Source organism: Kogia breviceps, chromosome 7 (assembly GCF_026419965.1).
Source record: "Kogia breviceps isolate mKogBre1 chromosome 7, mKogBre1 haplotype 1, whole genome shotgun sequence".
NCBI lineage: Eukaryota > Metazoa > Chordata > Mammalia > Artiodactyla > Physeteridae > Kogia > Kogia breviceps.
This window is the reverse complement of record NC_081316.1, coordinates 33,031,791-33,058,651: the sequence shown is the minus strand read 5'-3', so window position 1 is coordinate 33,058,651 and position 26,861 is coordinate 33,031,791. Positions and strand designations below refer to the sequence as shown.

At 34.1% G+C, this 26,861-nt stretch overlaps 1 protein-coding gene across 3 annotated transcripts in view; it reads left to right on the top strand.

Moving 5' to 3' along the window:
- LUZP2 (leucine zipper protein 2) overlaps positions 1–26,861 on the top strand; it is a 415,984-nt gene that overhangs the window by 101,553 nt on the left and 287,570 nt on the right. The window contains exon 1 of one of the 3 annotated variants that reach the window (XM_067038082.1): positions 7,441–7,465. The exons of the other annotated variants lie outside the window; for them this stretch is intronic. Within the exon in view, the coding sequence (XP_066894183.1) occupies positions 7,463–7,465 (3 nt within the window). The 5' untranslated portion in view covers positions 7,441–7,462. Of the gene's footprint in view, positions 1–7,440; positions 7,466–26,861 lie in introns of those variants that run through there. 3 annotated transcript variants of the gene reach the window in all.

Here is a 26,861-nt window from a genome sequence, read left to right as displayed (position 1 = left end):
CCAGTAATTGCTCTGGTTCTGACTCAAATTTAAGATAAATATATAATCACAGACGCACACACACACACACACACACACACACTTAAATAGAAATATACAATTTTATCTAAACATTTAATTGTTTAATCATGAAATATGTACTTTGGAATCTGGAAAAGTATGTATTTGTTGTGATGAAGATTAATTTATGATGCATTGTACTTCAGTAATCCAGATTAACATCAACATATGAAATGAGGTCTGAGTTTGAATATAATCTTAGTTATTTACTATTTTGTAAAATATAACAAGTCACTTAAGCTCTATTAAGGTGTTTCCTCCTCTGTAAAGTGAGCCTATAAAAACATCTTCGAGTTATTGGGAGGAGTCTATAGAACCACTCACACATGTTAGAACCACACATGTGACAACTTTAAGAGGTACAAATATTTGGCTTTCTATCCTAATTCTATTCATTGGTTGGCATGAGTGGCTGTCCCAGAACTCGCCATCACTTCATCTCTCACTTTCCATGGTTCATTGCCCACTCCTAGAGGAAAGTCCAGATAGCGATGCTAGCACAGAGCACCAGGAAGTTCCAGCTGAGTCTGGGAGGAACTGTCTAGAGCGAGATGAGACAGAGTAAATATAACTCATACCCTAGAGGGTTAAATACACAGTGAAAAACATCTTTCTCAAATCAAGATGACTGGAAACAGGAATCAAATGCAAAAATATTGGAGGACACCAAATGCTGAAAATATGCAGGATTTAGGAATAGGTGTAAAAGCAACACACAGAAGTTAAGACCATTTACCCTATGACAACCACAAAATAGGTAGCTTTGATTATTACTGGTCAGCCATACTGTTTTAGAACTTCAAAGAACTCTGTTCTCATAAATCTCATAGATAATTCTGTGTTGTAGCACTCTAACAATTACTTTCTATAGATCCAAATGGGAGGAAATTTTAATAGTGTGATGAAGGAAGAAACAATGCATTTAGGAAGTAGGGATTTGGGGGAGACCCCAAGATCATGGGGAGTGACAGCCATTTCATTTTCTGTACTCAGAGCTGGTTTTTGTGCTATGGTCAGTTCTGGTGAGCATCAAATGTATGTTAAGGAAGTCTTACCGCCTTCCCATGAAGACAGTAACCACAAAGTCCTCTGTGTATTACATTAAAGAAAAACAGAACCACAGAGATTATTCAAGATGCTGCAACTGGCCATCACATATCCGGCCTCGTGTCTTTGCATTCTTAAGAGGGACATACTATCTTTCTTAGCACTGAGAACTCAGCTTGGCCAACATGAGTGATGGGACTTTTCACTGGGTAGGGGCCAACAGTAGATGCAAAAACCCTCTCCCTGCCGCCTTGCTATCCATTACTAGGAAACTGACACATGGGAAATTTAGATTGAGTCATTACAAGACAGCAAAGTGTGACTTGAGCTGATTGAGTGTTGTGTCTCTGCATGAAGTGACACGTTGCCCACAGAGGTATTGATTAGCTTCTAGTGCTGGGAGAGCTCAGACTACATTTCTAGTCCTGGTCTATTGCTCTAAGGCCAGTGAAAAGTCATCAAGAATTTGCTATACCAGCAGCAACTTAAGGTGTTTAACAATCCATTTGCAGGAATAATTACCTTAAATGTAAATGGATTAAATGCTCCCACCAAAAGACACAGACTGGCTGAATGGATACAAAAACAAGACCCATATATATGCTGTCTACAAGAGACCCACTTCAGACCTAGGGACACATACAGACTGAAAGTGAGGGGATGGAAAAAGATATTCCATGTAAATGGAAATCAGAAGAGAGCTGGAGTAGCAATTCTCATATCAGACAAAATAGACTTTAAAATAAAAACTATTACAAAAGACAAAGAAGGACACTACATAATGATCAAGGGATCGATCCATGAAGAAGATATAACAATTGTAAATATTTATGCCCCTAACATAGGAGCACCTCAATACATAGGCAAATACTAACAACCATAAAAGGGGAAATCAACAGTAACACAATCAAAGTAGGGGACTTTAACATCCCACTTTCACCAATGGACAGATCATCCTAAATGAAAATAAATAAGGAAACACAAGCTTTAAATGATACATTACACAAGATGGACTTAATTGATATTTTTGGGACATTCCATCCAAAAACAACAGAATACACATTTTTCTCAAGTGCTCATGGAACATTCTCCAGGATAGATCATATATTGTGTCACAAATCTAGCCTTGGTAAATTTAAGAAAATTGAAATCGTATCAAGTATCTTTTCCGACCACAACGCTATGAGACTAGATATCAGTTACAGGAAAAGATCTGTAAAAAATACAAACACATGGAGGCTAAACAATACACTACTTAATAACGAAGTGATCACTGAAGAAATCAAAGAGGAAATCAAAAAATACTTAGAAACAAATGACAGTGGAGACACGACGACCCAAAACCTATGGGATGCAACAAAAGCAGTTCTAAGAGGGAAGTTTATAGCAATACAGTCCTACCTTAAGAAACAGGAAACATCTCAAATAAACAACCTAACCTTGCATCTAAAGCAATTAGAGAAAGAAGATCAAAAAAACCCCAAATTTAGCAGAAGGAAAGAAATCATAAAGATCAGATCAGAAATAAATGAAAAAGAAATGAAGGAAACAATAGCAAAGATCAATAAAACTAAAAGCTGGTTCTTTGAGAAGATAAATAAAATTGATAAACCATTAGCCAGACTCATCAAGAAAAAAAGGGAGAAGACTCAAATCAATAGAATTAGAAATGAAAAAGGAGATGTAACAACTGACACTGCAGAAATACAAAAGATTATTAGAGATTACTACAAGCAACCGTATGCCAATAAAATGGACAACCTGGAGGAACTTTCGATAATTTTAGAAGGCTGACTCTGTGGCTTTCTGGTGAAGATTCTGAACTTTGATAAATAGAGTTGGAATGATTTACAAAACAGGGAAACAACTAGAATGTGATAAAGGGCAGACAGAGGCATGTAAGTAATTGTGGGCTGGGGAAGGAGTCTATATGATATAGACACATTCTCATTTGTGCTTTTTAAAACAAATCTTTTGTCAGTAACTTCCTTTAAAAAACTTGTTGGATGTAAGTGCTACTCTGAGTTACAGTAACCCACTTTCATTAAAAATTCTGTAGGGGCTTCCCTGGTGGCGCAGTGGTTGAGAGTCCGCCTGCCGATGCAGGGGACGTGGGTTCGTGCCCCAGTCCGGGAAGATCCCACATGCCGCGGAGCGGCTAGGCCCGTAAGCCATGGCCGCTGAGCCTGCGCGTCCAGTGCCTGTTGCTCCGCAGAGGGAGAGGCCACAACAGTGAGAGGCATGCGTAACGCAAAAAAAAAAAAAAATTCTGTAGCTGCAGTTTATTATGTATAGAATTCAGTCCAACTCTGTAATCATTTACATAAGTGTAGCCATGGGCCGATCAATGTACTAGGTGATTGAGATATAATGATATTAACAATAATAATGAATATTTAAAGAGAGTCTACTATTGTATTGTCTTATTTGATCCTTATGAAAACACAGTGAGGTAGGCATACTTGCATCCCCATTTTACATATAAGGATTCTAGGAACCTTGTTCAAAATCACACAGCTCATAAATGATGGAGCCTGGGCTTGGTGTCAATTCTGCCTGATTCCAAAATTATCTTTAAACCAAAATCATGTATTCCCATTGAATGAAGAAGACACATCTCTTTGATCTCAAGGACTCACTACGGAGTGGGAGAGTAAGACATATAAACAAATCACTTTCCTGTTTAATTTTCTCCCTGGCTTCCAAGTGCTCATAAGAGGAAGTGCCAAAGTCCCCCACCATAGCCTCTAAGTTCCTTCATGGTCTGGTAACTAAATCCTTCTTGATCTTTACCTCCTTTCACCTTCTCTGTACTTGCTCAGTTCCAGCCATACTGATCTTTCTCAATCTCTCTGTTTTCTCCTCCACCTGGAGCTCATCTCTCTGGTTCAGTCTTTATTATTTAAGTAGTACTTGACCTGGGGATTGCAGTTTAAGTATAATTTCCTGGACGGGACTTTCTAAAGACACAGATATAAATTAATTCATACTTTGTATTTTCTCATCACTGTCACAATTTGTAATTATATGGTTCTTGTGATTTTTTATTTGTTATGTGTTTCCCCACTAACCTTAAAATTCCTGTGGGGAAGGATTATTTATATTTATAATTTATAAGTGTCTAATAAAAATACATTATACTAATGAGTGTGTTACCAGATAAATAATTTTTTAATTTCTTATATTTAAGAATGTCAACTTTAGGAAACAATGTCTTTGATGATAATCCAAAATAAGTGAAATGTCAAATCTCCCAAAAAGGTAAAAACTTGGTCATACTTTGCTATATGTGAGAGAACTGTGATTAGATAACGTTGATGAATAAGTAAACATTTGCTGAATGAGTTAATGCATGAATCAATGAATCAGTCTATTCAGGCATCCTTGCCCTGTGAGGAGACATTTGCACTGATTCTAATTATATTGTGTGAATTGGTTCACTTAGGTGCTAAACCTCTCTTCTATGTTCATAGCTTTGAGGAACTGAAGATATTAAGGTAGCTGAAAAAGAGCATAATAAAAAAGAATCTTTTGATAATATTATTGGAATTTAGGACTAATGGTGCTTTTTTTTCTACTAGGGACACATTAGTATTATACCTTTGAGATAGGTTTTACGTCTTGAATTTTTAAAATATCCCTTATTGACATAACTTTTTTGGCTATATAAGCTAAAATATATATGATTTTCACTTGTCTTACATTTCTAAATCTTGTAAAATTAAAACATTTGGATAATTTTTTCAAAAATGTTCAATCCTATGTGCCAAAGTTGCATTAGCTACTGAGGATATAATAATGTCAGTTTTCACCCTTAAGGAGCTCAAAGTTTAAAGGAGAAAAGTAATAACCAAAACTAGCACTTTGTAGTCCATTATTCAGAGGAATTTACATAGTTAACCCATTTAATCTTCATAAAATCCAGTGAGATAAATATCATTTTACCCCCATTACTTATACAAACACACAGACATATAATGTATAAATATTTTGTACACTAATGGAAATGTAAACATTAATGTTGCAGTGTGACATGTGCTGTAATAGATGTGGGTGTGCTCAGGCAAGATTTATTATATTGTGTCCAAAAAATACTGAGTCAGAGTTTGCCAAGTAGAGAACTATGGTAAAAATAGAGAGTGTTATTGGAAAATAAAAATGGCATTTACAAAACTATGAATATTGTTTTTCTTCATTATGATTAGTTGTCATCATATGTCTAGTATTAATTGAGCACTCACCATATGTCATGCTTATCCATAATGTTATATAAGAATTAACCCTTTGAATCCTCACAGCTAGCCAAGATGTGGCTGCCAAATTCATCATCATTTTATAAATGATAAAGTGAATGCATAGAGACATGACTGTTATTTATATGTTCTGGCTTTCATAGCAGCATGGCATGTCTAGGAAATGGCATACAATTTTGGGTGATTGGAATATTAAGATAATCATAGGGGATAAGGTATATAAAACTAGCCCTGAGTCAGACCATGTATATGATGCCAAGAAATCTGTCATTGTAGTTTCACAAAATAGCGTGTTAAGATTCATGTGTTTCCAAAGACCATGTGGTATAAAATGTGAGCAAGAGAGGCCAATTTGGAGAAAATTATAAAATTCTAAGTCAAGAAGGATGAAAGTTGAAACAGGGAGTAGTTTTGAGGATAGGAAAAAATGAATTCAAAACCGATTAAATTTCACATAAAATTGACAAATGTGGTCATTTGGATGGCAATGAGTTAGAAGAAAGAAAGAGAAAAATGTTGATTAAACAGTTTCATACTTGGACAAACTGGTGGAGGGTTGGGGTCATTATCAAAGGAAATGCAGGAGAGAAACAAATTTGATTGAAGTTAATTATTTTAGCTTTGGACAGATTGTATTTAAAATGTCTGTGGTATAGGAATAATGAAATTCTAGAGCTGCCAGAAGCTTATTTTATTTAAAAAATGACTTTACAAATCAATATTCTCTGTAAGTAAAGGATTATTTTGCTGTGATATATTTCCATTAAATACGATCTACTTTCAGTTTCTATTGTAATCATGTTTACATTGAAGGTAATCTATTACTACTAGAGCCTCCTTTCAGAAATATAGTTTGGTTTAGATCTCAACTTTGCTTGAACACTGTAGCAATTTTGTGAATGGTTTCCTATCAAATAGATCTGATGGTTACCAATATATCTATAAGTGGGTGAATAATACTTAATTCATATCTTTTCTTGTTCTATTTTTTTGTTTTTGCCCATGGATGTCCAGTTGCTCCAGCACCATTTGTTGGAAAGGCTGTCTTTCCACCATTGAAATCACTTTACACCTATGTCAAAATCCATCTGGGCATATTTGTTTGGATGTATTTCTGAGTTATCTATACTGTTCCACTGATCTATGTCTCTGTCACTCCTCCATCAGTACCATGTTCCTGGTTACAGTAGTTATATAATGTCTTGAAACTGGGTAGACTGATTCCACTCACTTTATTCTTCTTTTCAAAACTGTTTTATCTACTCTACATATTTTACCTTGCCATATACACATCTACATCTATGAAAAATTGATAGGGTTTTAATAAGAATTGTGTTTAACTCTTAAATCAATTTGGAGAGAATTGCCATCTTTATTATGTTGTATTCCAATCCATGAAAAAGTAAGTCTTTCCATTTATTTAGATAGTATTATTTTTCATCAGCATTTTAAAATTTTGAGCATAAAAGTCCTTACCTCCTTTATTAGATTTCCACCTAATTATTTCTTTTCTCCCTATTTGTAAATGGTACGGTATTTTTAATTTTAGTGTCAACATTTCACTGCTGGCACATAGAAATAAAATTAATTTTTGTATACTTGTATACGGCAACCTTTTGAATTTACATATTAATGCTAGGACTTTATTTTTTTATTTCTTGGGATTTTCTCTGTTGATAATCATGTTATCAGCAAATGAGGACAATTTTATTTCTTCCTTTCTTATCTATATGTTTTTAAAAAATTTTCTTTTCTTACCTTATTGCACTGGTTAGAACATCCAGCACTATGTTAAATAAGAGCAGTGAGAGTGGGTATCTGTGCATTATTTCCAATATTAGGGGGAATGGATTAAGTCTCACCATTAATTGTAAAGATAGTTGTAGGGTTTTTTAAATAGATATTCATTATCAGATTAAGGAGACTCTCCTTTATTCCAAGTTCTCTAAGAGTTTTCATATGAATGGGAATTGAATTTTGTCAAAGAAAATTTTGCATAAATTGATATGATTGTGTGATGTTTCTTTTTTAGTCTGCAATGCATTGAGTAATTCCTCAGTAGCTAACCAGCCTTGCATCTGAGGACTAAACACCACTTGATCATGGTATATAATTCCTCTTATATGTTGCCAAATTCTATTGTTTAATATTTTCTTAAAGTATTTCTTAAAAATATATTTTTTAATATTTTTGGTCTATATTCATGAGGGATATTGATCAGTAGTTTTTTGTTTTTCTTTTCCTTTGATGTTTTAACTACTATATTTGCCTTGTTTTGATCATCAGGGTGATACTAGCTTCATAAAATAAATTGGGAAGTGTCCCCTTCTGTAAGAGATTGTACAGAATTGGTGCTCATTACTTCTTTAAACATTTAGTAGAATTCTTCAGTGACATCTTCTGGGGGTGGCAATTTATTTTTGGAATTATTAAGTTACAAATAATATCTATTGCCTTTAATAGTCATAAGACTTCAAATGATATGTTTCATACAAGGTGAGTTTGTGGTAGTCTGTACTTTTTAAGTAGTAGGTAGAGTTCATTGAAATTGTCAAATTATGTTTGTAGAGTTACTTATAGTATTCTATTTTGATATCTGTATGGTTTGTACTGATATCCTTTGTTTCATTTCTGATATCAGTAATTTGTGTCCTCTTCTTTTATGTAGTCTTGCTGGAAGTTTGTCAATTGTTTAGATAATTTTAGAGAACCAGATTTTGAGTTCATTAATATTTTGTATTATCTTTTGTTGTTAATTTAATTGATATATACTCTTACATTTATTATTTCCTTCCTTCTACTTGATTTAGATTTATTTTGTACCTATTTTTTTGATTCTTTTGGTAGAAGCTTAGATTATTAACTTGACCTTTTTCCTCCTTTCTCATGTAAGTTTTTAGTCTTATGAAATTTCCTCTTGTAAATTCACAGCCTTAGCTGTGATATGTAGTAATTTTGATATGCAATAATTTCATTTTCATTCAGATCATTGCATTTTATAATATTGCTTGTGTTTTTCCTCTTGTTATTTACAAGTATGTTGTTTAGTTTCTAAGTGTTTAGAGATTTACCTGTTATCTTTCTGTTATTTATCTCTAGTTTGATTACCTTCTGGTAAGAGAAACACACTGTGTATGATTTCTATTCTTTTAAAATGATTGGGGTTTATTTTATGGAAAACAATATGGTATGTATTGGTATAGATCCCATGGGTACTTGAAAAAAATGTTTATTCTGCTGTTGTTGGGAAGAGTGTTTCATAAATGTTGATTAGATCCTACTGGTTGATGATGCTGAGTTCTTCTATGTTCCTGCAGATTTTCTGTGCAATAATTCTACCAACTGTTGAGACAGAAATGATAGGTGTCTTTTCATGGTTTCAAAGGCTCCTGAAGCTTTGACAACATTTTTTCAGTCTGTTTTCTCTCTGTTACTTAGACAGGGTAATTACTACCATTCTATATCTTCATGTTTGCTGATTTGTTTCCTTTGTCCTCTTTACTCTGCATTTGAGCTCATCCATTGCACTTTTAATTTTGATTACTGTATTTTTAAATTATAAAACTCTATTTGGTTCTTCTACATAACATCTTTTTTATTTTTTATTTCTTTGCTGAGAGTTTCTTTTCATTTGCTTCAAGTGTGTTTACAATTACCCATCGAAGCATTTTAATGATTGCTTCTTGAAAATCACTGTCAGATGATTTTAACATCTCTCTTGTCTCAATATTGGTTTTTATTGTCTTTTTCATTCAAGTTGAGATTTTCGTGATTCTTACTATAAGTTATTTTTTTTCAAACCTGGACATTTTGGGTATTATGTTATGAGACTCTGAGTCTTATTTAAATCATCTGTTTTAGTGGGCTTCCTCTGACACCACCCTGGTAACATAAGAGGACAATGCCTTGTTACTGTCATGTAGTGGAAGAAATACCAATTCCTCACTAAACCTCCTTTGACAACCTAGGGGAGGAAGGGGACTTCTTATTACTGCTGGACAGGTGTGGGAGTTTTCACTATCTATGCAGCCTGCACTGACATCACTTGAGAGGTGGGGTATGTGTGACATTTTTACCTCTGGGCAGCAGTGAAACTCTTGACTCTCTACTAAGCCACATGTGACAATACCTCAGGTGGGAATGGGAGAAGAACTTCATTACTGTTCAGTGGGGTTTAAGTGCAGGCTCCCCACAAGTTTCCATTGACACGTGGGGAGAAGTTGCCACGACCCACTGAGGATGAATGTCCTTCTCTGACATTAACGTGTTGCAGGGTTTAGACTACTTTGTACAGTCTGGCAAGTATGGAGGTTAGGCTACTCACAAGTCTTTCCCTGGCTTGAGTTAAGATGGGACCACAGTTTTTTTCTGCTATGTTTGACTATAGTTGAGAGGTATTGCCTATAGTTTTTTTGTGTGTGTTTGGTAAGCTGTCCCTTTTCACATCCTTTGGCTAGAGACAGTAAAATTTTGTTGAAATTTTATTTCCTTTGTTCCTTTGGAGTTTCTGAGTTGTGGCTTTCATAGTTCCAAGTCTGAGATATGTAAGGACAAAAGAAAACCAAGGAACTTACTAGCATTTACTTCCTTGAGTCCCACTTTCACTAACCCATCTACTTTCTTCTCTCCATCTTCAGAGTCTTTGTATGTTTGTTTTGTATATAACTACCAGAAACTTTAAGTTGCACTTACTGGGAGAAATAGGAAAAAGTACATCTACTCCATCTTTTTGGAAGTAGAAGTACTTGTAATTTTGTACAACTGCTTACTGAATAATCCTGGATAATTTATGCAGAATTTCATTTTATAAAATGAAAATTTCTCCATGAAACTTGACATCATGCTTCAGCTAGAAGGAACCATTACACTGTCAAAAATATCTTATCTTTGCCTTTCATAGGATTTTTTTTACAGTTGTAAGTCGCTCAGAACTTTGCATAAAGTTTATTTTGTATGCATGTGCAGCATCTTCTATACTAGACTGATAGCTCCTTGAAGAACAAAACCAGGTTTTGCTTATCCTCAGCGCACCTGGTCTAGTGCCTTACACATGAAAGGCACTTGCATGTTTTTCTGAAAAATGAGTTATTTTGTATTTGCCGACATTTTATTAGAATGTGTAAAATGGTGGAATTTTTATATCATATTTATAAAAAATAAACAGTAGTTTTAAAAATTGTAAAATATTTCCAAAATTGTTAGTAATTTTTATAAATAGTATGAATATTTTGGAGCTATATTTACTAAAATAGCATTGTTTTTATTTCTATTCTTCTCTGTTTCTCATTTGGAAGGCTTGACTTTATTTTCTCTAATGCCAGAAGTACTTTGTGGATTCTAGTTTCAGGTTTAATTAGACACATTTTAGTTAGAGAGTCTAAAGCCAAAATATAATTACCTGTAATTCCATAGAAAATAGTCAACTTAAATAAAAAGCTTTTAGGATGAGTATTTGATTCTGTCACTTGTGTGTTTTACCAACATCAGGAAATAGTAATTTCCAGACCTTTATGTTAAAAATTGAAATGAGAATTCTTAGCCCTTTTAAATTCAATGTGTGAAAGCTCTTTAATTTTAAAATGCTATATTCAAATAAGTTGTGAAGCATTTTTTAGTACAGAAGTATTGAATATCATTTGAGTTTCAACAAGATAGTGTATCTCCCTGGTTCTCAATTTTCTCCTATTTAAAGTGAAGATAAAGATAATACCTGCTCCTTTTGGCACAATGGCAGTATTACGACTGAAGGAACTCACTTGAAAATAATTTATAAATTATTGAATTCTACACTGCCTATCTCTCCATGCAGTTGTGTGAATTGAATAATGTGAAAGTGCTTGCAAAATGTCAAAATAACAGTATGTTATTGTCTCTGAAGGGTCATCCATTTTAGATTAAGGACATGGTGGCAGACATGATGCCAGAATAAGGTAACAGAATCTCCAAACTCTCGAACAGTTAGTTCCATCATATAACATACATTGTTTGAATATTTGAACCATCTGTGGATAGTTACAAATAAGTTCTATGGGAGACACACACACACACACACACACACACATATGCATACATACACATTGTCACATGTAACAAACTCACAACGGGAGTGAGGATTTTAAATTACTACAAAGTAGGTTAAGGCAAAAATCAGTTAAGTCTTAATGTGTGAAATGAAATAGATAAATAGGCTAATAGATTGTGGTAAAATTAAGATATCAAGGAATAGTAGAAGAAGAGCACGACTAATGAGAGAAGGGAGTGAAAGAGAAGGAGCAATAAATACTCATGGTGAACATGAGATGTTGGAGATTAAGATTTCATAAGTGAAACATTTGAGAGAAATGACAAAGTCCAGATTCATCCTCTGTTTGCTGGAGTGAAAGGGAAAGTCCTTGGAGAGAAAACTCTGTGTGTGTGTGTGTGTGTGTGTGTGTGTGTGTGTGTGTGTGTGTGTGTGTGTGTGTAATGTATATATATAGTATATATAGTACATATATATGTATAATGTTGAGAAATAACTCATAGTTATCCACATAGAAATTAAAATTTTCTAACTTAGGACCAGAACCCTCAATTGAAGGAGGAGAATAATGAAACCCACAAATAATACTTTCGAAAAGGTATAAGAGAGAAGATGAGCTGGGTGGCATGAGAATTAAATGATATATTTGTACATGAAGATGGCGATGTAGTGAGCAGCAAGCAGTGAAAATATCTTGGAGAATGCCAGTGTTTCCAATCCCCTGGCCTTAGGGTATATTGGGAGTGGGAATATGGGTAGTTAAGAGCCAGAGTTTGGGTATTCAAAGGTTGCTACATTATCTAGCTTTTCAACCTTGAATCATTTACTTAGGGACTTTAGAATCTCAACTTCTATTATGAAGTGTCAACCTCATATGGTTATTGTCTTTATAAATCAAGCTAGGTCTATGAAGTGCTGCATAAAGGAGTGGCTACTGGTGATTCCTCAATAAATGATATCTATCTCCATTACCCTCCTCCACTGAGAAAAGCTGGGCATGAGAGTGGTCCTGGAGGAGAATCCCACTTTAGCTAAGACAAGGAATATGAGAGAAGAGTTTGTATTCTCTAAATTGTGCCATCCTATCATCTACAAAGAAATTCAGAAACCATCATTGCAACATGTTCCAGTGATCAGAAGGCTTTAAAACATTGACATACAAGCAGGAGTTAGCTTAACTTGAATCTTCCCTGAAAAATAGAATGCTTTGAAGTACTGGAGATTCAGGTATTTGAGCCTACAGCAGTGAGACTAGAGCCTGGGCTGAGATAGACTTACAGTGTAATGCCACACGTCATGCCTCTTGGATGACAGACAGTAGGTGTTTCTTGTCAATCTATGTAGCATACAGTATGGCTCATTCTTCTCTAAATGTAATGCAGGAGACTTGAACCCCTTCCCTCAATATGTGTGTGCATGTGTATTTAACTGAATTGCGTTAATTATTCTAAATAGACTAATCACGACCAAAGCTGGTAAAACTAATTAGGCTATGATATATTTACCATCTGGGGGATTTTCAGGTTTTGGCACTAATTGAGCTGGTAATAGGTCATCCATGCTGAAGAAATTATAAAGTAAATTATACTCTGAAATAAGAAGCAGGATGGTTGGCACACTTTATATTTTCATGCCTTTAAATTTTGGAGCCAAGATGATTCTTGTAAAATTACCACACACACACACACACACACACACACACACACACACCGCCACGCACTTGGGAAAAATGCTTTGTCTGTGTTTGTAGCTTATGTTTATCTTTAGGAAACATGATGGTCTTTGGGCATTTATGCTTTTCTGTCTCGTTCAAAGCACTGCAGGAACTTTTTCAGTAATGTACCATGGATTTCCATGGAAATGGGAATGAGAATTGGTTTCTTCCCTGTTATTTCATGGAGACCCATTAACTAACACATTAATCATGGTCCCTCAGGTGCTTCTTTTCTTTCTCAAGTTAGGTACAACGGGTCCTGATTTATTTATTATAAACAATAGTATTTATTACAAGGTTATAATTTTGTATAAGTCTATTAATTATAAATGTACTTACATGAATTATGTTAAAATATAATTATATATAATTTTATATAATATTTATTCTAAAAGTGTTTTTTAAGTAATTAACTCATGCTGGTTAGGTCTTGCATGTAGAAAATAAAAAGAAGAGAATATGTGTGTGATTTTACATACATACATGTACACCTATATATGTATTCATATAATATACATATATATGCATATACAAAACAATATGCTAAATAAAGGAGTTAACAGATTATATATACTATGGTTAATATATAATACCATTATAAATTACATATAAACAAAGCAATCTGCTAAATTCTATAGGGAGTGAAAAGCTTTCTGTGGCAAATTTATCTTCTCAGCTGAGAATACAAATTAGTATAGAAAAGAGGACACGTGAATATAATGTACCAATCTCTAAACCTGACTCTACTAGCACATAGCCTACTGCTGCTGCCTATTTCTGACACTGGACATGATCTGAAATGGAAATGTGATACAGCTAGGCTTTTGTTGTTGTTATGGAGGTGAGGCGTTTATAGGTATTGGTATTTTATATTACTTTTCAGAATAAGTGAGGCTATGTCAATCCCTACAAATTTACTAAAAGCCTATAAGATATTTCACTTTCAAAATGTCAGACAAATTTAGAATATCTTATGCAGGTTTCAAGAGGCTATTCGTATAAAACCAAGATAGAATAACTATCCATATATTCAGGTATTTTGATGCACATAGGAAATATTAGGCATTTGGTACTGTTGTGAAGGAGCTTACAGTTTTCTGATCCAATGAGTATTTTTCACACCAATAATTTAAAATAAATCTGGACAAGGTGTCTTCTAGAAAAAAAAATTAATGTTGTGGAATTTGCATATAAGCAAAAAGGTAATGTTCAACTAGCTTCCCCCATACAGTTAAAACTGCTGTTCTATTATCAGTATAGGTAGGAAAAATATGCCCTTTTGATGTCTGTCTGCAGGAATCTCATCTAAGAATCATAAACTTGTCCTTGTTCTTGACCAATTAGAGCCTGAAAATCCCTGTCTGCTCATCAGGGTGATCCTGATATTTCTAACAAGCAAGTCCATATATCAAAAATAGTTTTACTCCTGAATCACTTAGCTCTACACCTGAAACTAACACAACATTGCTAATCAACTATACTCCAAAATAAAATAAAATTTTTTTTAAAAAGGTTGTGCTCCAATATCTAACAAATCCTACCTAATGTATTTGGAGGAGGTAAACAATTACAGTGCACTAATCTTAATCAAAAAAGGAGACAAGACTTTTCAACATGTAAGTAAATGCAAAATATCACACAGAATATAAATCAAGCTGGTGAAATACTCAGACACATTTCCCTATCAGAAATTGTGGGTGTATTAGGACTCATTTAACCTGGTTTGAGAGGAGACAACTTTAAATTCCTTCAACAAAGTGTGATATTTTTAAATGACATAGATTACAATGAGGGGATATTAAGGCAGTAAAAGATTGCTGAGCTGTTGCTTGGGAAGGAAAGCTGGAACCATAAAGAATGATATGGTACAGAAAGGAAATCTGAGCGAACAGGAGTAAACCAGTATGGTGTTTTGATATGAACTGCCTTTCTAAGCCCTGATGACTGTCTTGTCTCCTTGACAGTAGCCACATGTAAAATTACCATTATGTGTATGTGGCATTTTTGCACATTTATCTATACTTAATTTATGCTCACATTCAAAGTCATTCAGGAGTAGAGGACACATAAAAACATTCCATCCAAAAACAATGAAATAGAGCTTCCACAGTGCTTTCGAACATTTAAAAATAAAACTAGATATATAGGTCACCTCAAACCATACCCAAATATATTAAGGTTGACATTAGGTGTCACTTTATTCTTAGCAAAGGATACACAAGTTATTCCATTCAAAAATCTAAAACTAACTGTCTGAAAAGTCAAGTTTCTATTTCAATTACATAGTCACCCCATTAAAAACAACAATCAATCAGAATCTAAAAAGTGCAATTGAGAAGAAAAATAGTGGAAAAAATGTATGTATTTATACATTTTTCTAAGTTGTATTTTAGTATATCTTATCATTACAAAGAAGTCCTTATGGATATAAATTAAAATATTCATTCAAGAGATACAATTCAAATCAAAATATATATTTTTTAAAAATCTTAATTTAACTTTGTCAAAAGTTTCATGTAGAAAAATTTATATTGTCAATTTTGACCTATTTTGTATATTCAATCATCACATGTTTTCTATCTCAAAATGAATTAATAAATCTCCCCAAATGTGCCCACTGGTATTTATGTAATTGTGTTACAACAATATGGATTTTATTTTCTCTCATAAAATGAACCATTAACTTTTTTGTAAACTACATATACAATAATTATCATCATTCACTTTAGAACCATACTTTTGACATCTTTCAAATTTTGAGAAAAAGCATAAACATGTATTTTAAATTTTAAATGGTGAAATACTTGTGTCTGTCTATTAAAACACAAAAAAGTCTAAACTAGTTTAACTATTAGATGGAAGAAGTTAAGAACATAGACTCAGAAGATAGGATACTTGGGTTTTATACAGCAAGGATCAAAACTTACTAGAAGTGTGATCTTGAGCAAATTATCTGTGCCTCAAGTTATCTTATATGTAAATGAGTTTTTTGAGAATTATATGTTGATAAAGACTTAGAACAAAGTCTAAGAAAATAAAGCCAAAAATTAAATAAAGTGACATAGTAAGAAAAACAAGGTAATTTTCAAAATATGGTGCAGAGATTCTGTTCATTTATTTGTATTACCTGCCTGCTTGGTCCCTGTAGGCAACTGAGATTGCAAGTGAGAAGTAGTAGGGGACTGTGTTCACAAAATTAAAGACATCACTGACCTTTTCTCCCACTTCTTTTATTTTCTTAAAATAAAACATCAAATGGAACATTGCTTTACTTTTTGTTTCTTTGTTGTTGAACAGCCAAGCAAAGATGAGTCTATTTTGAGTCTAGCAAAGATGAAGGATAAGTACTAGAGACTAGATGTATGTACTTGTAACTCAGTCTCTCAAGAAATCAGTCTCTCCTTTGGCCTGTTAGTCACTGTAGTATCTTTAACGTAATATAAAGTATCCTTGTTACTTCAAAAATTATTATCAAGGTGAAAGTGAAATAATGGTTCTACCAATTTGACTTTTTATTTCTGTGAATACAAAGAATGATACTATGTATACTTTGTTAAAAATTACCACCAAAACCCAAATGCAAACACTTGCTTTCATCTTCCCATTGCATAGCATGACACAAAAAACTTTTGTTTTGCATATGTATTTCATATATAATATATAAGATGTCAAACAGATCAGAAAATGGTGTGTATGTATTTACAAGCCATAACATATAAATAAATTTCAATCTACAGTAAAACATAATTTTTCAACAAATTAGAGTCAAGTATGTCATATTTAATATATTTGTTTTCAGGGTATGCTATTTTTTCCCCTAAGTTATCAATTTAAATTAAACTAATGCTAATTTGGTTAAAGATGTCAGAATACTGGCATTTCTAGCTCAATGACTTCTATAACACAACTGAAAGGCAACTAAAAGGAAAAAAAAGAAGGAAATTTATCTTTTATGAAACTGGGAGAGAAGAGAGGCTGTCAGATGCTTTGAAACTTGGAACAAATCACCACAGGGTGCTAAGGAGGACATTGGAGGCACACAACAGCATTGACTAAAAGTGGATCTCAATACCCTGAGAGACCCCACAGCAATACTTTACTTGAAATACGAGGCCTGGGGTGCAGGCAGGCTTTGAAAGCCTATCCAAACACTTAGTGACATTGCAGAATGATAAGAAAAGTAAGGCTGGAAAAAAATGAACTACAGAGAGTTATACCATCCTTACCAAGAACATATCGCTAGTAGGCAGGACAAAGGAGACACACTAGGTGGCAATCTACTCTGGAGCTGCTAATTACTGTCAGCTGAAAAGAAGTAAATTGACTGTGGATTACTACTCCCAAAATAAATAAATAAGCTGGGATAAGTGAGATGACTCTGGGAACCAGGAAGATTTTCTTATTTGTCTAATGGGACTGCAGGCTGCAAGAGAACACTGTGTATCATCTGCCTAACTGATGACGTGCTGTTGTTCTGAGTAAGCATCAGCATCTCAAATTGTAGATGCTTTCAGCCACAGCTTACTCCTCAGTTCTATGTCATTAATAGAGTACTTTTCAGGGAATATCTGGTCTGGTAAGAACATCCTCTATTCAAAAATAGTAAGTAATAACTGGAAAGAACCAGCATGGAATCCTGGCATAGATAGGGCATAGATAGCACTATATACTTGTAGTATAGGGATTAAGAGCGTGTATTCTGAACCTACACTGCCTGGGCTCAAATGCTAGATCTATGTCTTTTGATTTGAGTCACTTCTCTGTACCTTTTCCCATGAATAAAATGGGGGCATATAGTAACTCATACCACTGTAGGAGTACATGATATGCTAAACATATTTGAAAAAACCTTAGTAGATTCACACACATTAAAACAAGTTATCTTGGGCTTCCCTGGTGGCGCAGTGGTTGAGAGTCCGCCTGCCAATGCAGGGGACGCGGGTTCGTGCCCCGGTCTGGGAAGATCCCACATGCCGCGGAGCGGCTGGGCCCGTGAGCCATGGCCGCTGAGCCTGCGCATCCGGAGCCTGTGCTTCGCAACGGGAGAGGCCACGACAGTGAGAGGCCCGCATATCACAAAAAAAAAAAAAAAAAAAAAAACAAGTTATCTTCTCTTGATCTACACAGCTAACATTCTAGTTTAGCCCACAGTCATCACCTGCTGGACTACTTTTAAAGTTATGTAAATGTTCTCTACTGATCCTACACCATTCTGAATAGTCCATTCTTCAGAGATGAACTCATACACACACACAGACACACACAACACACACACACATACACGAAACCAGAGATATAACAAAAGTTAGAAAATAAAGCAAAATTTAAAAACAAACTATATTACATAAAGTAAAATGAAAGAACTAAGACCACACATACTTATAATTTTAATGAATGAAAATAGGATAAGTCCATTTTTATTATAAAAAAAGATTTTAAGAAACACTAGCAAAATTTGAGTCAATGAGGTAGAAAGTAAAAATAGTTGGTTAATGACTAGAAAAAAAAATAGCAGTCTGAGTAAAGTCATAAAATCTTTTGGCTTAACAAGCATAAAAATTCATAAGCAAAAGCTGTACAGAGTGAATGGAGAGTTACAACATTAAAATATTATGAAACTATCTTATTTAATTAGCCAGGGACAAAACAAAATTGTATGTATGAAAACAGCATTTTTTAAAACATAGCTTCAATATCTAGTGTATTAGCTTAGGTAACTAGAAATCAGATACTTTCCTTAAAATTGTCAATAAAATATGTATAAAACCAACATAAATTCCCCAGAGTATAACTTGTACAGATTAAGCTCCTATCATCTACAAAAAAGTGACATTAAAAATTAATAACAAGAAAAGTTTTAAAAAACAGAAAAATCCAAATTCCAAGATATTTTAAAGAAGAACATTTTCTAAAAAATTACTAGGGAGAAAGTTCGTTGACAGAATTACTCAAGCTAGATTTCAAACCGGCAAAAAAATATAAAAATTCAAAATTTATAGAATTTAATAAATGGCTAAAGCAGGGCTTAGATTATATTTCATAGCATTAAATAAGAAGGAGAAAAGAAACATTTGAGCATTCTATTACCTTGCTTGTATAAATTTTCAATCACTGCAGTTATATTTACCCGGAAACCTCTTTTCCTTCCTTGCTCCATTATCATCTGGTTGTGTATGTAACATATCTGATGATTTTATATGAACACTGAGATAGTATGAGATATATATGAATAAAAGTTTAGATGATTTATAACTGTCCATAAAAGCATGGAATATATCCAAAAGATAGAAAATTTGTGTTTATTTAGATACAGTTTTAGCATATCAATTAAGGTGTGAAAAATACATTGTCATTTGTAACAATGATGTAAAAGCAATGTTAGAAAATTGTAGGAGTTCCAGGTCTTATTAAAGTTGTTATTGAAATATGCTTAAGCAGACATGGGATGTTGTATAGATAAGCATTAGTAGTTATGAAGATGTCACTAACAAAATGTTAATGACATAAATTATGAATTTTATTGTTTCTAAATTGCTGATTTTCTAAACTTATTTCTAATGAAGTGCAACATGATTTACAGCATTTCCTTTTTATATTGAAGTTCATTGCCTCTTCTGAGAAAAGGTAGTGGTGCATATTTGTCTAATGAGACAAAAAAAAAATCACTATTTTTTCCAGAGGAAAGAAAATTCATTACTTAAGTGGTTCTCTAGTATAGCATGATTTCTCAACTTCCAGGAGATGCTGATATTTTTAACAGTCTAAATGAGCTCAATTTGAAGATTCACACTTGCAGAGTTACCACCTTGCTTAGTACACAATTCATTTAGGAAATTGAAAGAACATATGGTCTCAACAAGAATTTTACTTTTATAATTTTGGGTGAATATATCAAAAAAATCAGAAATACAGTTTCAGAGATTTTTTTAAATGACATTGTTGCACATCTCAAAATGTTATCATTGCATTTGCAATGGACATGCTCATCTTGAAAAAAAAAAAAAAAGTTGGTTGAAGAACCATTCATCATCTCCCTTAAAAAGGAGTTTAATTAAAATAATTAAAGAAAGTGAGTAGGACATATTTAGTGTTTCAAGACTAACACATAAAAAGACATTTTAGTTTCTTAAAAACTTCCAGATCAGTCTAATTGAAGGCCATCTTGCTACTTTTAGTTTACAGATACCAAATGTTTTATCATTCACAATGATTTATCTTCAAATATCGGAGATTCTCTTGACACTGAATATACAAATTAAAGTACAGAAATAAATGTTTATAAAGTTGAAATTATTATTTAGAATAACCAATTGCAAAATATTGTTAAAATCAAATGGTTCTAAAATAAATTACTCATTAGCTTTATAAACAGGTAAAACTTTCAACATTTTAAGATGTATGCTTTTTGTTAGTAAACATATGCCTTTATCTGGTATAATTGTAGTACAGTTTGATTGTTTTTTCACATTCTGCCTTTCATCCTGAAATCCCCTGATTTTTTTTTTAAAGTTGTACACATTAGTGTTAACTCTGAACAGTAGATTCTATGGGTTTTGACAAATTTTTAGTATCATGTATCTGCAAGTATAGTATCATTATCATACAAAACAGTTTCACCACCCTAAAAAAATTCCCTGTGCTTCCCCTATTCAAATCTTCCTTCAATACACTGAAACTTCTCATATCCAATTTTATTTGAATACATAGTTCCACATCTAGAACTGTTTGGAAACCTCTTCTGTGGTGTGGGGGAGGAAATAAACGTTCCTTTACCCTTGTAGGTTCTTCGGGCTGATCTAAGAATTAAATTGACATGAGACAGATTGACAGGAAAAAATCAAATTTAATTATATATGTTTGGGGATTTCATAAGAATATGAGGCTCAAGGACAAGTTAGGCAATTGAAACTTATATGCCATCTGAGAGGAGAAGGGTATGGGACTTCAAAGGGAAGGAGAGTAATTTACAGGAAGATGCAAAAAAGTAAATGTTTGGTAAACAAATGTTTGCTGGGCCATGCAGAGACAAGTCCCTCTCTGGGACACAAAGAGGACTTTTGATCAGAAAGACCTTGCTAAGTTTCCCCCAGTCTAGCACAGCTAATTCATTTTATACTTCAGTTGTTTATGGTATAGTTCTTCCTGAAACAGGCCCTTTACCTAAATTCTTTTAGATAGTTAAGGTGAAGATGTAAAACCTCTACCTGAGTCTTTTTTTTTCTTTTCTTTAAAAACAATCAGCCCAAAATAATCTTCAAGCCAAAGAGACATATATAGGGGTGGCAAGTTTTGTTCCCCTGCAGTGGAAAGTCAGGAACCATTAAATGATTTTATATGAGAGGGTAATATGCTCATAGTTGAATTTAAATATCACACTTTCACAGACAAAATATGATGATGCCAAAATTATTAGAATTGAAAATATAGATTGAAAGGGGACTAAGGATGCACAAGAATTCAGAAATACTTCAAAATTAAAAGCAGGACAATTTTTTTAATTAAAAATTTTTTAACATCTTTATTGGAGTATAATTGCTTTACAATGGTGTGTTAGTTTCTGCTATATAACAAAGTGAATCAGCTATATGTATGCATTTATCCCCATATCCCCTCCCTCTTGTGTCTCCCTCCCATGCTCCCTATCCCACGCCTTTAGGTGGTCACAAAGCACCGAGCTGATCTCCCTGTGCTATACTGCTGCTTCCCACTAGCTATTTTACATTTGGTAGTATATATATATATATATCCATGCCACTCTCTCACTTTGTCCCAGCTTACCCTTCTCCCTCCCCGTGTTCTCAAGTCCATTCTCTAGTAGGTCAAAAGCAGGACAATTTGATGGCTGACTTGCACTAGAGAAAGGACAATAGCTCCATAGATACAAGAATTATTGGTAAAGCCAGAACTGGGAACCGGTTATTTCCATTAGATTACAAAACAAAGATACATTCCCCATGTAAATACTACTAGGGAAGTGTTCATGTTCTTCCAATACACAATGCAGATTTTGGTATCCCTTAAAACTTCTTCCTACCTCATGCCAACTACACGGGCCCTACTCATTGACCTTGAGAGCCAGTGAATAATCAATAACAAGGTTGGTCAAATGATACTGAACAACTCCTGAGCACTTGCTTTGTAGGGCAAGTAGGAGAAAGTAGATTTGTCGTGTTATCTTTATTTCATATTTAATAAACAAATTAGTCACTAATTGTTGGAAGAGACATCTAAGATGGAACATTCTGTACAACATCTTTGTTGGAGTTTCTCATTGAATACCTCCAGAGATAAGAAACTCTATGTTCCCCATGGTTGTACATTTCACTCGGGGATAATTGTAATTAATAGAGTATTCTTACTACATTCAACACTGTAATTGTCCTCCACCTATACAATTGGTACTAGATCAGCCGCATAAGACAAATTATATTTCCTCTTCCACATGACACTCTTCCCAAATACACAGGCAATTTTTACATTTGTCCTCCATAACTAGTCATCACTTGTGTAGATTCAATAACGCCCATCCCAGGACTGAGTATTCAGGGAAAATAATTCCACTCCCTCCTGCTTTCCTTTGAAAGTGTGCAAAACCCTAGACTTACGTACTTTTCAGCCAACACTCCTATTGTCTCTTCTTTGGATGAAATAAATTTTTGGCTCTTTCTTGTGTTTCTACAATGTCAATTCCTGGCAGCTGAGCCTGCTTAAACACTAACAAGTGCAACTATCAGATAAGGGCTGTAAGAACAGCAAGAGGGTCAGTCCTTCACAGTCTGCTTTTCCTGGGATTTTCAGTACAGCCCACTCAGATGCTCTTTACAACTGCAATGAAGGGTAAATCCGCATCTGTTACCCTCCTCCTGTTCATGCTGCATCAAGTAGAATGCTACACATACTCTCCCCTTTTCCAATTTTGTTTTTTTTTTGCTCAGCTATCCAAACCATATGGGTGCAGCTAGAATGGATGGCTAAAATGATAAGTTGATTTGCAGTGAATCATTTGTTTTATGCACCTTTTTTTTTTTTACCCTACAAGCAGATCACAAGGCAAATGAAAGAACAATCAAATAGAGGGCTCAAACAGGATAGACATGCATGAACATTGACACTAGCGTTTGAGTAGCCAGATCAATAAGTATTAGATCACAGGAAACTAAATCAGAAAGGAAGACAGGTCTTGACTATGTCAGTATATAAATTTCTTGATTCTTTCTTTTTTTTTTTTAGTTTGGTTTGGGTCTCTGTCATTTCTTTTTTGTCACCTCAGTGAAATGTTGCTAGAACCAAGTACAAGCAAAACAGCAAAAGTGAAATACGTACTAACATTTAAGATACAAGACAAAACAATTGAGAAAGGTACAGCTTATGTACCTACATTTTTATTGGGCTGAAGACTCAGGGAAAGTGACTATTTAATGGAAATCACTTCATAGACCGGTGATTTCAATGCCCATTTTGTTATCTTTCCTAGCTTGTGTCTTTTTATTTTTCTAACTCTAATTTAAAAATTTTCTTCTAAATTCCAAACATGTTTATATATAGTATTAGTTACTGTGTAGCCTGCTGGCATTGTGTCCAGTAATCATCTGCATTCTCAGCTTACTATCAAACTAGTTATGCCTGTTGCAAATTTGAGAGAGAAAGAAAATATACTTTCAAAGAGAAAGGCCATAGACAATGGTACAGTCAGATATTCAACAATCTTCACCTTTTTTACTCTTTCCATTGGTAAACAAAAAATTACAGGATACTTTTTTTTAATATATTGCAGCACAATTATCTCATTTTGTTTAAAGATCCCCTTCAAATTAGTTCTTTGCACAATTATAAGATGCAGGCCTATAGCCACTCACGTTCCTTTAAGATGTATGTTGTCAGGGGTTTCTTGGGTACACAGGGGTCTGAATTAGGCTGTAGCAATGGGAGAACCTTTAAATCAAGAAGGGCATTTGACAGCTGCCATCCTTGTGCTCAAACATTTCCAGAAATTTTAGGATCCAAAACAAAGAGAAGCATACTGTGTCCAGTTTATCTAATTAGCAGAATACCTGTTTGGTCTATTAACAATCTGTCAGTACTTTTATTCCTTAAAATAGCTTTCACAAAAATTAAAACACATATGTTACTTGGCTGTTTCCAATTTCAATGGTGCTAGTATTTGGCACTTTGTTATGCTGTTATAGTTATTCCCTGAGACAGTATTAAGTAATAATTCTGTAGACAACTTCAAAAAGAAAGCAACACTTAAGTTGAATATATAAATTGTGTGTGTGTGTGTGTGTGTGTGTGTGTGTGTGTGTGTGTGTGTGTATCCTTAGAGAGAGTCATTCTGTTTTTCTCTTTTTCCATTAAAAAACGTGTACGTAAACTCTCATTAATTGGGTCCATTAAACCTTATATAATTAAATGGCTCATTCATTTTAGGAGGCAGAGGCTGTACTAAACAAGGATTAGAAGCAGGCTCCCTGGAGGAAGACAAACCTGGGTTCAGACCCAACTCATTACACTTGTGTGGCCTTGGGCTGGTTACACTCTGAACCTCTGGTCCTTCATCTATAAAATATGAATTGTAATAGCACCATCCTCATAGTGTTGCTGAGGTGATTGTATCAATCTATTGTAGCTTTAAGGACTAGTTTGGCTTCTGTAAGAGCTCAAGGAATGCTTTTTTCTGTGTTTATGTTCATTGAGCTCTGAGCACAAGCACTGTGCACATTTAAGAATGATAAAGCATAACTGGGTATTTGACATTTGATTTCCAAAACAACAAAAAATGTCAAATACTTGTAACACTTCATTTTATTAGTGTTTAAAATATATATTAGGGTATTTAAAAAAATTTTACGTGACAGAAAGCCCAACAAGGTCTTAACACATTGAGTTAAATTTCCTCATCTAAACAAGAAGTCAGGAGGTGTGTTGTTACTGGCATTGGTTCAGCAGGTCGATGATACCATCAGGATTCTCTATCTTTATGTTTTACCATATTAGGATTTGAACCTCTGCTCTTCTATTTTATAATCTCATGGTTGCAAGATTACTTCTTCCACTGAAATCACCACATCCATGCTCAAGGAAGAAGGAGGGGTTGACTGTGCATGGTACCAATCACTTCTCATCCTCTTCCATCAGGAAAGCAAATGCTTTCCCACAACCCTTCAAAAGACTTTTGCTGATGTCTCATTGGCCATATTTGTGTCTGATGATTCCTCCAAGGTACAAGGTAGCTGAGAATGCAAGTATTTAGTGGGGGATCATGGTCCCCACAATGCTATTATGGTTATGTTAGCAGGAAAGAAGTGAAGGAATGGGCATCAGATGAACTCCTTTAGTAGATGCTGTAGTAGTCATCATGAGAAACAACAGTATTTTGTTAGAGTTCCATACACTCATTCTATAGTTCAGCATTTATTGTTTTAAATTAAATTGCATATGAAGAAGTAGCACCATTCACTTTTTATTACTTAGCACCTTCAAAGTTCTAATTCACTTCTAGTAGAGGGGTTATGTATTCTGCAGTTGGGATTTTTATGAGTTGTGTGTGTATGTTTCTCTTTTGCCTCAAAAAGGGGGCAATTGCCACGTGAGGCCAATTGGGCCGATTGCCACGTGAGGAATTGTTTCCCATCTCATTTCATTCCAGTCTTTCCCATGCTTATTGTGACTTTCTCTTTCTGTTTCTTGACTATGCTACACCCAGGCTCACTCAAGGGCCTTTGCAGTTGTTTCTTCAGTCTGAGACGTTTCTCCTCCATTCTCCTACATTATTCAGTTCATTTAGCACCTAGTTGATTCAAGCACGTTGCTTTATCTTTCTGTCTTTACTCACTGAGGTGTTTTTTTTTTAAATTGGTAAAATAAATTAATCAAATTTATAGAGAAATAAAATTATGAGGACTTAGCATGTAGCCAGTGATTAAATGAATGAAAAAGAAAAGAAAATTCCTACTGAATAAAAACTCATGGAAAACTAATAGCATTGTTTTTTCCAAAGAATAGGTGCTTAATCAACACATGACAATCCCAGGGAAGTTCTAGAAATTATTTTCTCTCATGAAAAAGTAGATTGTTTTCAACTTGATGAAATAAAGTAAAATATAATTATATGCTAAACACTTTACTAATTGCAAATCACTCACACAGAGAGAAACACCACTTTGGGTATGTGGCTTATGCTATAATCTAAGTTACTCTAATTAAATTATTGATCTTTTTCGTTTTGTTTATTTTATCTTGAGGATGATAGCTCTCCATATGACTGTCATTTTTGAGATACTATTGTTGTTTTGTAATTTAATTGCTTCAATCATTTTGCCCTTTATATTTTAGCCAAAATATCAAACAACTATATATATATATATTTTTTTTAATCTCGTGTTTTCCCCGAGTACTCTGCTATTCAAGAGCTATATAATACGCCCCATCCTTACCACCAATCATTTTAAGGAGGCAAGGTGTTTGGAGGAAACAGTCTTACCAAACCATCTGTCTTCATTTCCATCATTGTTCACTGGTGTCTTATCTTTCGAACCTCCTTTCTCCACCTGCTATGTCAGTCCCTTTTTACCTCTGAGAATCCATTCTTGGCTATGCCAACCTCCTTCTGCACAAATCCTATGGCTCCACTTATCTTCTCTAGTTTGCCTTCTAATTCTGTAACCTAATTCTGATCTTAGTGCCAAATTAATGTTCACCACTGATGCAAAAACAATTTGCTGTTTAATTGTATACGTCATCTTCAATTCAACATTCCCAAAGCTGG